At 43.5% G+C, this 15,056-nt stretch overlaps 2 protein-coding genes across 2 annotated transcripts in view; both read right to left on the bottom strand.

The window, feature by feature from the left end:
• Positions 1–360: 360 nt before the first annotated feature.
• Positions 361–15,056, bottom strand: part of LOC308312490 (extracellular serine/threonine protein kinase FAM20C-like) — a gene marked incomplete at both ends in the record, with an annotated part of 46,286 nt that continues 31,590 nt past the window's right edge. The window contains 3 exons of the mRNA XM_080759098.1: positions 361–634; positions 1,844–1,903; positions 3,583–3,664. Coding sequence (XP_080615224.1) covers positions 361–634; positions 1,844–1,903; positions 3,583–3,664 — 416 coding nt within the window. The remainder of the gene's footprint in view (positions 635–1,843; positions 1,904–3,582; positions 3,665–15,056) is intronic.
• Positions 4,533–15,056, bottom strand: part of dnhd1 (dynein heavy chain domain 1) — a gene marked incomplete at its 5' end in the record, with an annotated part of 34,924 nt that continues 24,400 nt past the window's right edge. Inside the window, 12 exons of the mRNA XM_080760494.1 lie at positions 4,533–5,261; positions 5,860–6,443; positions 6,907–7,134; positions 7,483–7,574; positions 8,779–8,989; positions 9,820–9,912; positions 10,364–10,538; positions 10,647–11,687; positions 12,292–12,473; positions 13,536–13,724; positions 14,030–14,116; positions 14,624–15,026. Of these exons, the coding sequence (XP_080616620.1) occupies positions 4,839–5,261; positions 5,860–6,443; positions 6,907–7,134; positions 7,483–7,574; positions 8,779–8,989; positions 9,820–9,912; positions 10,364–10,538; positions 10,647–11,687; positions 12,292–12,473; positions 13,536–13,724; positions 14,030–14,116; positions 14,624–15,026 (3,708 nt within the window). The 3' untranslated portion in view covers positions 4,533–4,838. The remainder of the gene's footprint in view (positions 5,262–5,859; positions 6,444–6,906; positions 7,135–7,482; positions 7,575–8,778; positions 8,990–9,819; positions 9,913–10,363; positions 10,539–10,646; positions 11,688–12,291; positions 12,474–13,535; positions 13,725–14,029; positions 14,117–14,623; positions 15,027–15,056) is intronic.

The following is a 15,056-nucleotide window of genomic DNA, read 5'->3' as shown; positions in this document are numbered from 1 at the left end:
CTGTCCAGAAGAAGATTCTTTTGGATGACTGTGGGCGTTTCATATGGGGGTGTAGGCCCTGCATGTCATCTGAGGTCTTTGTTGGTATAATGACACCTCACGAGATCGGAAATAATGCAGTGCTATGAGGGCTATCTAGAATTCATAGAACCGCAGTTAGATGCACAATTCCCGTTTCTAATCAAGTTCAAACATCAAACATCTGACAGATTTTAGTACAGCAGGTCACAAATCTTTGTGACATCTCGATAATAATATTTGGAAGACTCGTCTAACACTGGGTTACACAGCAGCACATGCTGTCTCTCCAGGATATGATAACACAAGTGGTTGTGGTGCAACATGTACAGTAAGTACATGCTACGCAGCAGGAGTGACCATGCCTTCGGTGGAGTTGATGTCATCGTAGATGACTTCATCGCCCTTGCCCCTCCTGCTCCGTTGCTCTTGGCAATGGCGGACGGTTTCGACCACCGTTGCCAATCGACGGTCGAGAGCAGCAAGGTGGGCCTCTGAGAGCAGCGGAGCCACGCTGGTCAGAGGGTCTCGGGACAACGACTCCCGCATGACGTCACTGAGACGGTACTGAGGCTGCGAAAGGACACGGAGACGCAGCCAAGTGGAGCGGCGGATTCTGGGAAATGGGACAGATGGGGTGAATGAAGGCGGGAGAGAAATGAGAAAATGACAGTTTTCTCTGGATGCACTTAAAAGTTATACAGTATATTTTATACCAGCTCATATAGTGTCTGGTCTGAGATTGAGAGGCCGGGGTTCGTCCTCCAGTCGCTGCGACATACTACAGTAGCAAGTGTCATGTCCAGGGGGTGGACTTGCCAATCAAGCTGCCTCATGCTACAGAAACACGAGATAAGCTTCTGTCCTGTGGGCCGCAGCAAGGCTTACTTGCTGTATTATATATTAAACTGCATTGATACACATTTGTGATAAAACCATCTGTGGCAGTTCAGCCTGCCACTGAGACAGAATGGCTCAAGTTTGAATTATTATTTATTGTGTATGTTGCAGAGAATTATAATATTTTGGGATGTGTATGTATGTATATGGGTTGATGCTTGATTGCTAATTGCTTGTTGTCTCCATAGTAGGGAGAAACTATCAGCTGTGGGGTGTGGGGAACATACCAACAGTTTGAGGGTTTGTTTAGAGCACCCTGTTTTCTCATTGATGATATGGTTAATTGATTGAAAAATAAGTGATGTATAATAATAATAATGTGATGAATAATATGTGTTGTCCCTGGACATTATGAAGTACTGGTATAATTGTGGAATCAATTCAGGGTGGTATGTTCCAGTGGGAGGGGCTTAGCCTTTATATGTAGGGAGTCCTCCCACTGCCTGGCAGTCAAAGTAGGACTGTGGAGGTGGAAGGAGCTATAGGGCCACCTGGCCAGTATCAACGTAAATACTTTTGTTTTGGTGAATAAAGACCAACAGCATCTCTGCATCACGGACTGCCTGGAGGTTATTTCTATATATTTTCCCGGTTTTCATACTACCCACACTAGGCAAGTGTGACACACCATCTATACACTCAAATGTGCCATCTGAAGAAGCTACTGTTCAGACATGTTTAAGTCTGCATAGAGGAATATGATTAACACTCTTCATGCTTAAACCCTCTATACTTAGTTGACCGGAGTCCCCCAGAGCTCTATACAAGTGACCCTCCTGTTTTCAACCTACGGTACACTGAATATCTTCGACAAAAATGGCTGACGTACAACCTCACAATCACAACGCGCCATGATTGATGCAACGCCCCCCAAGAACAGGCACACTAGGGATTAACTAAGTGATTAACCACATTTGTATTTTACCTGCAACATTGCTCTAGAGGTAGAAGGATAGAAGGCTCATCTTTAGAGTGGCGTCCAAACCTACAGTGAGAACACACACAAATCATAATTGTGAATCAGAAATCCCTTTATTGCCAGATACATTTGCATAATACTGTACGGGGTGACAGCTCATCACAGAAGACAAACAGAACATTATGCAGAACCATGAAAACACAGTGTGGACGGACAGGACCTCATAGTAGGCAATAATAAGATACTGATAACATGTGGGGTATCCATAGCATGGGTGAAGTGATTGTTCAGAGATGTTCAGGTTATATGAGTCATTCCACCAAAACTGGTACGATTGGACTTTTTCTTTTATTTCTTTTATGTTTTTGACTGAAGATTTTACTTTTCTGAATACCCCACAATATTAAGGACATTAAAGGCTCATACATAGTCTGGTTTTTCGGTGGTTAGGTGACCAACGAACTACAACTATGACGTCACGAGCCGCGGGGGAAGAGCAAACCACCGCCAACGCCAACGCCACCGCTCCAGCCCTTCTCTCTGTTTTTACTCACCACCGCTCAACGTTATTTCAGCTCCGGTGGTCTCAGCTCACCACCGAAAATCCAGACTATGAATAGGCCTTAATACGGAGCCCCCCGAATCTTAATTATCTTTTTTATTTATTTGTAATCTCAAGATAACAAATGATTATTTCGTGGCCACAAATTAATCATTTGTTATCTTGAGATAACAAACACCACCACCAAACTTTTGTTAATTTACTCCGTGGTAAATATATGATAATATATTCTCTAAAGATTTGTTTTAGGCTTAAAACTGCCTTTATTGATACATATCAAGTGAAGACTGACAGGAAAGGGAGAGAGACATGCAGAAAAGGTTGTCATGAACGGGACTCAAACACGCGACACGCCGTCAGGCCACAGCCTATATGTGACATGCATGTATGTGACATATTTTCTTGCGTATGGGCATTGTACTGTATGTGCAGTATGGTATAATTCTCACTCTAGTTATGGACTTTCGCTGAGCTGTTATTATGGTTGCTATGTCAACATGGATGTGACCGAACAGCATTTTGGCATTTTATGTTATTAAAACACAGCAATAATAAATACTTTAATAAATAAAAAAATATATCACCCGCCAGAGGCCGGCTGCCTTGCTCCGCCGATATTATTAAAAATATTAGTAGCCTTTAGCCTATATTATTTTGCCCATTGGAGCCTCTACAGCGGTGCCCGTTGGGCACTGGCCTACTTGGAACGATGCAAGTTTGTTAATGCATGCCCAAACCAGATATTATGTCTGTGTCCCTTTTATGCCCATATATGGAGTTCTTTGTCAGGCATGTCCAAATATGGAATATATGCAGACGTCAGAATGATGTCAGAACAAGGCCAGCTCCATATATGGACACTGGGCATGAAGGGGCCCTGTCTTTTTGGGGCGGTTCTGGACAACCGTGGGTCCGACCAACTTGACACCGGGCACTGCACTGCACCCCCTGTGGTGTCGAATTTGAAGTCGGTGGGGCGAACGGTTCTCGAGTTACGTACAGAGTAGTACAGACGTACAGAGTACAGACGTACGTACAGACTTGGTGCATTTATAGTTAGATATTAAACTATTTGGAGTATGCAAAATCTTTTTTGGAATTATCTCTGAGATAGACAGACAGTCAGCGAGAGAGAGAAAGAGACACAGAGAGAGAGAGAGAGAGACAGAATTATGATACTCACCCCCTGCCATTGTCCAGGTGCATCAAGAATGTGTTGTTGCCAAACTTCTCGAATGTTTCATAGTGATGTCTGTCCATGTTACCTATAGAGAGGACCACATGCCAGAAGACCTCCGTTATACACTCAGCAATCATCTGATAAAGTCCTATTCATAATCCAGTTTTAGGTGATAAGGTGACCAGCGAAAGTCAGAAATACTCGAAAATAGTAGTCACCTTATATCACCTAAAATTGGAATATGAATAGGCCTTAAGGCAGTCATCTATACGGTACAGGACAAGTTGTACAACCACCTCAGCAACTCTCTCTGGTGTACAAATCCTGTTGAGTGTTAGATTTTATTTAAAATTACACTTTTGCATTAAAAAAAACTACATGTACACACCCAAACAAAACTGTTCCTTCTATTTGGTAGGCCGACACACTTGTACCGAGCTCTTTACAGGCAGACCTGGATTGATAAATAACAGACTACCGGTATATGCATTTTTGCCACATTTGTGTTATTTACAAAATAATGTCATATATAATTTGATAAAGTGCTTTCCATTACACTGTTCAAACTGTATAAGAGAACAACAGTATAATATTTTGCATTTATGGGTGTTCACATTTTCTCTTTGGTTAATGAATGTTGACAACTATTTAATTAAACACAGAAGGGAGAAAATAATTCAACCACAAAAAGGCTGCATGGTGTGCTTTATTGTCTACCCATTGCACACTTCTTTTACATTCATATTAAAATGTAACTTAATCACTGAACTAGAATGCTGATTAAATGATTACTATAATTACTATAATTTAAAGTAAAATGAACAGAAGATCGTATCATTTTAATGGAGAAATACATTATGGAAAGAAAAAAGTTTGGAAATGTTTATGAATGTTAAAAGAAACAATATTTCTCATATGAGAAATGTTTAAAAAAAATATATATCATGCTGCCTTAATACACGTTAGGAACAACTAACAAATAAAATCTGTGCCAACTGGAGAAGATAATTACACATTTGAATCCACATAGAATATCAATATATTATGATTAACATACTTCACGTTTAACAACTTCAACCCTATACTTAGTTACTATAGTCGATCTACAAGCTACAAGGGTACACTACAACACTGTTCAAATGTAACGGAAAGGGGTCCATTTGGTTACATGAATTTGCAAATGATCAGAGTGAAATGAACACTCAGAATTTCACAGTACAATGCAGGCAGGAGCAGACCCAATCAGTCAGAGAGAGTGGTCAGAGTGTACTGACCAGCCTCACTCTTCTCAGACCACACAACACAGGGTTCAGCATAGCTGCAAGGGGAACCCTGGCGACAACACCGGCGTCTGCCAGTCCCCGTTCTCCACTGTCGCCACCCTGCCGGTCCAGATACAGAGGACAGTGGTAGACTGGCAGCTGAGGGGCATCCAACACTTGGGTGGCATCAGTTTTGGGGACGTGTGACTGTGAGGCTTCACGCTGGTGACTGTAAAGGGCAGTGTCCCCGGCCGCACCAGGCCTGACACAGAGCAAGGGCAGCGCACAGGGCTGAGGGGAGGGCGTGTCCTGCAAAGCGCCCAGCCTCGTGTCCCACAGCGCCCCCCTTAGCTCCAGGCCACACAAATACACGCCGCCCTGAGTCAGAGGAGAGGCTGGGGGTGAGAAAACACTCAGGACCTGGGGTGGGAAGACCAGGACACACACATTAGCTGTACAGCAAACAATGGCTGTTGTATTCTTAAATGTTTTTTGTATCGATGCGGCTGGTTAGACGCGTGAGTCCGCTTATGTGACAGTGACAGTAGCAGTAACCACTGGTAAAAACAGTTTTACTTCCTATGCTATGGCACAGGAAGGCGTTCAAAGTTCAAAGTGTAAAGTGGGAGCAAGGTGGAGGATTAGGCCTGATTTATATAGCTGTGAGCTGGTGGTGACACACAATCTACAAGCTTGCGTTGTGAGTTTGTAGAATAGCTATTTTCAGTGCATAAAACGAGTGAGCAACAAGGTATAAATTAGGCATTATTCTCCTCTACCCTCACCTATGAAATGAAGTCAAATCCAAAACCATTTCAGTGTGATGATAGGACTGAGAAAACCACATCACTTTTTGCCAAATAGAATTTCAAGACAAGCTTAAATGGAGTTATTTGTAAAAAATAAAATAAAACTATGACGACTGTGGAATTAATGAATAGTATGACAGTTTGCCATTATAATGTTGGGATTTAATTTAACTTAATTACCTTTGGGGAAAAAAATGGTCTTGGTTTACCTGGAAATGCAGGCCTACATTACTGACGTCTTTGCGTTGGGCTTGAGCAGCCTCTCTCCTCACAGCCACCAGAAAGCCTCTGGCATTGCTGAAGGTGGACAGACGGTAGGCGGTAGGTGTATCTTTGCAGGCCTCATCCCAGAGATAAGCCCTGAGCAACTCGGCTCTCCTTTCTAATCGGAACAGATCTGCCAAAGCGAGGAGGGAAGAAGTGGTTGGCTTGCTGTGTTGATTGGGCTGCTTGAGCTGTGAGATCAGTGAGGAAACCAGGTCAGTCAGACCATCCCACTCGGCCAGGAGAAAGCCCCGCATGGGGCCGTGTGGAACGCTTCCGTCACTCGTTACTGTACGGGTGCCTTTGGTTGCAAGCGTGCTTTTAAGAGCTTGCAGTCGTTCTCTGGATTGACCGTAGTCCGGCAGCATCGCACGGTAGTTCCGCTCATTGCCGCGGCCTCCGACTTTGCCTCGTGTTATCTGAGAATCCTGCAGCAGGTTGTTCAGAGCGTGGCCCAACGTTAAGGGCTCACTGACGTGAGCCAAGTCTTGAGTATACTGCTCCAGTCCCTGCAGCAATCCTGACACATCTGTGAATAGAAAACAATTCAGTGACTATGATCCCTGTCTAAAATGTAATATTTAACAACTTATATAACCTCATACAGTATGTACGTCATTGTACAACAGTATTCATGCAAAATGCAGTGTTCGTGCAAAAAACAGTGATCAGACGCGTTGTGAGCTTATAGATCTGCCATTTGCACTATTTGTGAACACAAATCGTCACTTAAAATGATAGGCCAAAAAATAGTAGCCTTATACGTGGCCAGACAAAAATATGTCCTAATATCCATGCAGTGATATAGTCTGGCCACGCGAGACAACAAAAAAAAAGATAGCGATATATCAGGTTCAAAGTGGTTAAACAGAACATGCAGAATATCCACACTGTGGCATTGACACATCTTAGTTTTATGATTTCTTGCCAACATTGCTGACATACAACTATAGGAAATAATTGAGAAATCATAACAGAACTAATTGTCTTGCCAAAACAGCCAGAAGCAAAGTGTCCAGCAGGAACGTTGATGCTGTTCCCGAGGACGTGCGGGCCACTGCCACAGAGTGGAGACGCAGTGTTAAGACAGGCCTTCACAACACTGGCCACCTCCTCCTGGTCACAGAGTGGAGATGCAGTGTTAAGACAGGCCTTCACAACACTGGCCACCTCCTCCAGGGCAGCAGCGTCTGACACATGGCCGCCATGCACCACATTGACTGGGAACAAAGGAACTGGGTTAAGCATATTCAAATTTACATAAAATGTAGGGCTGCAACTATGTTTTTCTTTTTTTTCCCCTTTTCTTAAAAACGAATCAACATGAGAAACAGTCCTCATCTGAGACACAGACCAATTATATTATGAATATAGGTTGAAAATGGGTGAAGTACTATAACTGTTGCATGCACCCCTGATCAAATGCTCCCCTGCCTTAACCCACTTGAACCCCAGAATTCAACGTGTCGCGACAGTGCAACGTGTTGTGAGCTTGTAGATGAGCCATTGTAGATAGTAGTAATAGATTTGCAGCTGAGGTCTGTTTCACTAAAACTAGAGGGATTCACCTGCGATGTACTCCAGCGCCTCCATTTTGTTATCACAGCGACTGGCAATGTGAATGTGTGCTTCTACCAAGGCCTGGAGGTCCTCCTGAGTCCTTTAACAACAACACACATAACATAGTACCTATATGTCTTGTACCATGTCTAACACACATAACATAGTACCTATATGTCTTGTACCATGTCTAACACACATAACATAGTACCTATACGTCTTGTACCATGTCTAACACACATAACATAGTACCTATACGTCTTGTACCATGTCTAACACACATAACATAGTACCTATACGTCTTGTACCATGTCTAACACACATAACATAGTACCTATATGTCTTGTACCATGTCTAACACACATAACATAGTACCTATATGTCTTGTACCATGTCTAACACACATAACATAGTACCTATATGTCTTGTACCATGTCTAACACACATAACATAGTACCTATACGTCTTGTACCATGTCTAACACACATAACATAGTACCTATACGTCTTGTACCATGTCTAACACACATAACATAGTACCTATATGTCTTGTACCATGTCTAACACACATAACATAGTACCTATATCATGTCTTGTACCATGTCTAACACACATAACATAGTACCTATATGTCTTGTACCATGTCTAACACACATAACATAGTACCTATACGTCTTGTACCATGTCTAACACACATAACATAGTACCTATATGTCTTGTACCATGTCTAACACACATAACATAGTACCTATATGTCTTGTACCATGTCTAACACACATAACATAGTACCTATACGTCTTGTACCATGTCTAACACACATAACATAGTACCTACTGTATATGTCTTGTACCATGTCTAACACACATAACATAGTACCTATACGTCTTGTACCATGTGATGTCTCTCCAATCATTTAAAGTATACCGACTCATGAAAATTCTATTTAGTAGAGACACAATTGTACGTTGTATTTTGAGGTATTTTTTGTTTACTTGAGTATTTCCAGTTTTTCCACTTTTACTCTACTACAATTCTTTTAAACTTTAGTTACTATAGTTACTTTGTAGATTTGGAGTATTATTACAAAACATACATAACCAGCGCAATATACATTTCGGCGATGCGACGTGTGTGTGTGTGCTATTATTATTTATTTCTAAACAAGATAGTATCCCACAACTTTTTGGTAAAATCCATATTTATTTGTATTGCAAAAGAGCGAGCGAGCGAGCGTGCGTGCGTGCGTGTGTGCGTGCGTGCGTGCGTGCGTGCGTGCGTGCGTGCGTGCTACAGATGTGTCCTCACCAGTGATAGATGTTGCTCTGGCCCTGCACGTTCCTGCCGGTCTGTCTCTGCAGTAAGACGGAGTGAACGACGGCACAGTGGAGGAGGAGAGGCTCCATCCCCTCATCAGACTGCACGGCAGAGAGCACCCGACACAGGGAGCTGCTGAGCTCCTCCTTCACATCCCGGGGACAGTCACATACCAGATGCAGGGCCCTCATTCTCACTGCAGCTGCAGGGGACAATGCCAATGCTTATACAGGTCCATTTGGTTACACCTGTACACTCTCAGAGCAGAGGTGCAAATGAACATTGAGGATGAATGAAAGTAAGGTGCTTAAATTGACGTTCTGTGTGTAGTAGATATAGTAAAATAATAATTTATGCAAGAGTATATGTGGTTCATCTGTAAGGCTCACCATGAGTAGGAAAAAACCACAGTACAATCTGCATTGATAAGGTCCTGTGTTCTGCTACTATAATCAACCAACATCCTCATCAGCTGTTATCAACATCTGAGGAAGCTGGTTGACATGATGACAGCAAGGCCGGTTTAAAGGCTTATCAGATGCCAAGAAATCTGTACAATGATTGACATTCTTGTACTGCCTCAAAGAAGGATCAAACAACTCTTAGTTAGAAGTTAATGCAGGTCTGCATTCAATGCAGGTCAGCAGCTACAGGTTTGATATTGACGAGGTGCAGTATGCACAATTAGCTCAACTTTGACTTGGTATCGCCATCCATGGATTGATCGCAAGGTGATCTGGAAGAAGATGGATTGTCCTGCCAGTTTGGAAAATGTTGCTACGTTGCTACGCAACAAGCTTGGTTGACATGATGTGTATTGTTGTGTACAATGACAGCAAGGCCAGTTTGAAGGCTTATCAGACACCAAAACTGTACTGTACGAGCTGGTTGGGCAATGGACGAGGCTCATCGAAGCTTATTGAAATACATGGTAAAACATCCATAATGTTCCCCATAGCAAATGTCACAGAATGAAGGCTAGGTAGTGGGTGATCAAGAGCATCTATTCCTGTCATGTATACACAGTCCTACCAGGAATGCAGCATGGGGTATATCCTCTAGTTATAAACCATAGTCTGAAGTCTGGATGAACCACCTCGCCTGCCTCCACATCTGTCAGGTAGCCTAGAAAGGTAAGGTAAAACAACATGAGAACAGGAGTAGTACAGTGTGTGGCAGTAAATAAGAGAAGGAATAGGAACAAGAATATAGAAAATTCTCTTTCCCTCTAATGTGTGCCTAGTGTCTACTGTGGACAACACCTGAATTAAATTTATGGTGTCCACGTCATACAGTACATCGGTATAAATACCATGACCTCCACTCAGTCACTGCATTGAGATTGATTTATTGATTGACTGATTGAAGTATGTTCACTTTAGTTGTATGTGTAATTCTTGAAAATGTTGGCCTTTCTTTGCGCTCAGCATTATATATTGAAATGTCTGTAGCTCTCTAAAACTATTCTCCATATATTTTCTTCTAGAAAAGCGGACGGCCGGCTGACCTAGGCATCCATAGAGCCCCACCACAGCAAAATGTAAAAATGTATCTAGCTTAGCTTGACTAAGTTTACCTCTGGAAGACGAAACCAGTCGATTAAGGCGTAGCATTACTTTTTCATCCCATCGTTCCAACCGGTGGCAGTTGTTAAAAACCAACCAGTGACCATCAGTAACAGCTCTGTCCAGTACTGACAGCATGACCTCTGTCTCACACTCGCCTCCAAATGAAATTACTTTCAATTGAACCTGAAAAACAGGTGGAACAGGTGGAAACACATCAAATACTGTCGGGCAAAGACAAGCAATGGTCATATTATGGCAAACTAGTAACTTAAATTGTTCAAAATCCATTACCCTCTTTGCATCTGCTTGGTAAGTAGTCAGCTGTTTCAGCAGCTGAAGAGGCTGAATGCTTGCCCAATTCTCTCTGTCTTCTGGACCAGGCGATGTAAGGACTATGGGTCCGTCGTGTGTGACAAGTAATGGGGACAGGCCCTCTGGGTTGCCACAGTGAGGGGCTGCGCTTCCAGAAAGGCCCAGGCTGCAGGCGGCCAGGCTCTCCGCCACTGCGACCAGGCTGTGGGGGAGCAGGGTCTTCCAGAGCAGAGCTCGCTGCAGTAAGGACAGATGGGAGTGAGAGGAGACGGTGACGGTCCCTGCCACCGTGGAGGAGGGGAAGCGCAGGTACTCCTGCCACTGCCCGGGAGACGTGGCCAGTGACGAGAGCAATCCCCCGAAAGATGGAATCCTCTCCAGGCGGAGCAGCTCGGGAAGGATCTGAGGAGGTATCCATCCTGGCAAGGCATGTCTCTGTGTTTCCCCTATAGGTGAACCGGCGGAGAGTGGGGAGTCAACTTTAATGGTTTCTTGTTCCTGCATATCCAGGTCTCCCAGTCCCCGGAGGAAGGCTGCTCTCTCAGCCTCAGAGCACATCTTCTGGTGCTGGAGAAGGGTCACGGACATCAGCAATTTCAGAAGTGCGGCGTGGCTCTGGAAGAGACGAGGCCGGTATTGGGCTAGTAGGTGGGATACCATCCTGTGAGTGATCTCTGACATCATGCCCTCTGTCACTTGTTTACCGGTATTGGACACATTTGAATCCCCCTTCGGAACCAAGGCCTCGCCCATGGCTGTGATAAAGCCACGCAGTGGAAAGAGGTAGACAGGAGACAAACGGGCCACATCCTGCAGGTCCTGATAGAGAGCAGAGGCCAACCTCGCTGCGTCTCTGGGGGCTGACAGTCGCGACTCATAGAGTTCCAGCTCAACGTTCATCTGCTTGACATCAGCCTGCAGTTTCTGAGATGCGTCCTGACAGGCCAAAATGTGGGGGAGGAATTCAGGGTCTTGCAGCAGTGGGACGGAGGACTGCAAGACATAGTCCATCAGAGAGACCTAAAAAGAAAAGGTTTACAACACAAATGATTTAAAACATTGTTTTCAACATGGCCTGGTTATTTCCATGATATTTTATGCAAGTAACATAATTCAAAGGTGATACTGTAGTTGTTTTTAGTGAGCATTAGCACCCTCTAGTGGATAGAAATTATGATGGAAGCGTTCAAATATTTTTAAACCACAGTTGCAAAAGAAATCTCACCAGCCTCTTTCATATTTTTACCAACCAAACACGTTTTGTATAATGATTGGTTGGTTAACCACCAGGTGGTTGGTTACCGTGTGAACTGATTGGTTGTATAGAGGACCGTCATACTGTTTTCACTCTCATATTCCACCTGTATAATTGTTTGATATAATGGCAATGGGCTCTATGAACAGTTGCACACCATTTTGGAAAGATCCCTGTATGGATGTGTACACCCTCAGAGTTATGGGAGTCGTCAAAATTAAAATGCTTGAGAACCACTGCACACTAAATGGAACAGAGCCTTAATTAGTATCATCGGTAAGTTCGGTAACAACTGTGAAGTAAGTATAGGGAAGTGGCCCAAGTTCTTTCCAAAATGGCGTGTGTGCATATTATAGCCAACTGATTCACCTCCTCTTTCAGCAGTTTGTCCTGCAACGTCCTCTTGTCTCTGCTGACACGAGCCTGCTGTGTCAATGCGTCCACACATTCAGACTGTAGCAGCAGACGTGACAACATGAGTTCCTGAGTCTCTGCGGAGCTCAGAGCCAGGTCAACCACATGTACCTCCGCCAGTATGGATGGGTGGATCTCTGTAGGAGCAACACAGTATACCTTCAGTTCATAGGTAATAATGCAGTATGGATGGGTGGATCTCTGTAGGAGCAACACAGTATATACCTTCAGTTCATAGGTAATAATGCAGTATGGATGGGTGGATCTCTGTAGGAGCAACACAGTATACCTTCAGTTCATATAGGTAATAATGCAGTATGGATGGGTGGATCTCTGTAGGAGCAACACAGTATATACCTTCAGTTCATAGGTAATAATGCAGTATGGATGGGTGGATCTCTGTAGGAGCAACACAGTATACCTTCAGTTCATAGGTAATAATGCAGTATGGATGGGTGGATCTCTGTAGGAGCAACACAGTATATACCTTCAGTTCATAGGTAATAATGCAGTATGGATGGGTGGATCTCTGTAGGAGCAACACAGTATACCTTCAGTTCATAGGTAATAATGCAGTATGGATGGGTGGATCTCTGTAGGAGCAACACAGTATACCTTCAGTTCATATAGGTAATAATGCAGTATGGATGGGTGGATCTCTGTAGGAGCAACACAGTATATACCTTCAGTTCATAGGTAATAATGCAGTATGGATGGGTGGATCTCTGTAGGAGCAACACAGTATACCTTCAGTTCATAGGTAATAATGCAGTATGGATGGGTGGATCTCTGTAGGAGCAACACAGTATACCTTCAGTTCATATAGGTAATAATGCACGCACATCTCTGATGATTTGACAGGTGCAGGATTAAAAACTAAACAAAACTAAGAACAGTTCAAGACGCACAAATGGTGTCCACACACCGAAGATCCCACCAAACTTGATTAAATTCTAAAACAATGTTTCTGGTCTCCATCAGGTACAACCTGTACCTGACGATCAACAGAAAAACAGTTGATAGCTTGTTTGCCCGTAATATCTATCTACACACGTAAAAAGCGATACCTTTACTCCACACTTTTTAATAGGTCTGTGGGTGTATTATTCTTTTTTTTTTATTCGTCTACATAATATACTGTAAGTCTTATCAAAAGGACCTTTAAATTAACACTGAAGATTTGAGTGTACACTACTCACCACTGCTAAGCAGTCGGACAGGCAGGCGTGTGCTGAGGAAGAGGCAGAACTGTGGGTGGGTCGGCTGGAAGGGTCGCCTGAGGCCTGCTGAGAGATGAAGATGACATTGTGCTGCTGGACGCACCAACATGGCCAGGAACTGTGGGCCGGGGACAGCACGCTCCACGTGTCTGACCAGCACCCTCACACCTGCACAGGGACAGGATAGGAATGAGTTTGACAGTTATGCTGTGTTCATTTAACTCAGAGTGAGTAAAATGAGCCCTCCATTTGAGTCCATTAGTGGGTAGAGACTAGAGAGGTTCAATTTCAACCGCAGGATTAATAAAAGTTTAGTTAAAAAAAGGGTGCATTTGGTTACATTACATTACATTACATTACTCTCAGAGTTATATTAATACTTGACTGTGATACAGTATTTGGTTATGCTGTCTCTTTGTTAATCAACGTCATACAAATCATACTGCACTACAATATAGAACTACAAGACCCACCATTCTCAGCAGCCTGCTTCAACTTGTCCAGCAGCTCTGGGTCATCGGCACAAAGCACCATTCCATACTCTGGCTCCTTCTCAAACTCTGCAGAACAAACAAAACACATTTAATTTCTTTCTCTTGTGCTTTTCTCTCATCATAATGTACAACAATTTATATCCTACAGTGTTTTATTTAAGCCAACTGTTAACGGGCAATTATAGGTACTGTATTTTGGCCATAAACCTCAAGTTTAGCGTGCATATACAGTTAATATACGGTAATATACAGGTGTGATGGTACAATTCGGGAGTTTACCGGAGTTTGTTGGAAAGTTTAACAGGAGTTTCCTGTAATATACATCCGTATTCCATGCTTTTTGCGCAGTGCTAGCAGTAGCACAACAGATGAATTACATTAAAATACCACTGTTAAAACACACACCAAAGTGTAACATAGCTATGAGCAAGTCTTGTCACATGTGGATTTGAACCTTCAACTTTTTACACATTGTTGCCTATAATACAAATTATTTGTATTGTAAATCAGTCTTGATAACAACACCAACTAGCTATAATGTCATGTTGATTGGGCTTACACTACTTACTGTACCTGTAATGAGCTCTTCGTGATGCTGGGTGTCTGCCAGTAGAGGCCAGTGTTGAACCCAGGGGCTTCTGTAGCCCCACAGGAGCAGTTTTAGCACCAGTCTGGCAGGCAAACCTTGGAGATGGCATTGCTCTATGCCCAGTGCACGAGCCAGGGCCCACTGAAGCTCCTCAGCCACAGGGATGGCTGCGCCGAGGGGGGGCTCAGAGCAGGAACAGTCTGTTTCCGTGAACAGGGAGGTTCGCGGATCTTCAGGATTGATATTCATTGTCCCCGTCAGACACAACTCCCTCCATTTGTGCAGTAACTCAGTACGTGTGTCAGCTCCAAAGGGGCCCAAGTATGAAATGGCAGCAGCCAGGATAAGGGCATCCCCTGGTAGGGTTTGGTTGTTCACGTCTGCCTCCTAGAATATTATGTGCATTAAAAAAACACG

Source organism: Protomyctophum bolini (genome assembly GCF_963924005.1).
Source record: "Protomyctophum bolini genome assembly, chromosome: 3".
NCBI lineage: Eukaryota > Metazoa > Chordata > Actinopteri > Myctophiformes > Myctophidae > Protomyctophum > Protomyctophum bolini.
This window is presented reverse-complemented; position numbering and strand designations above follow the sequence as displayed.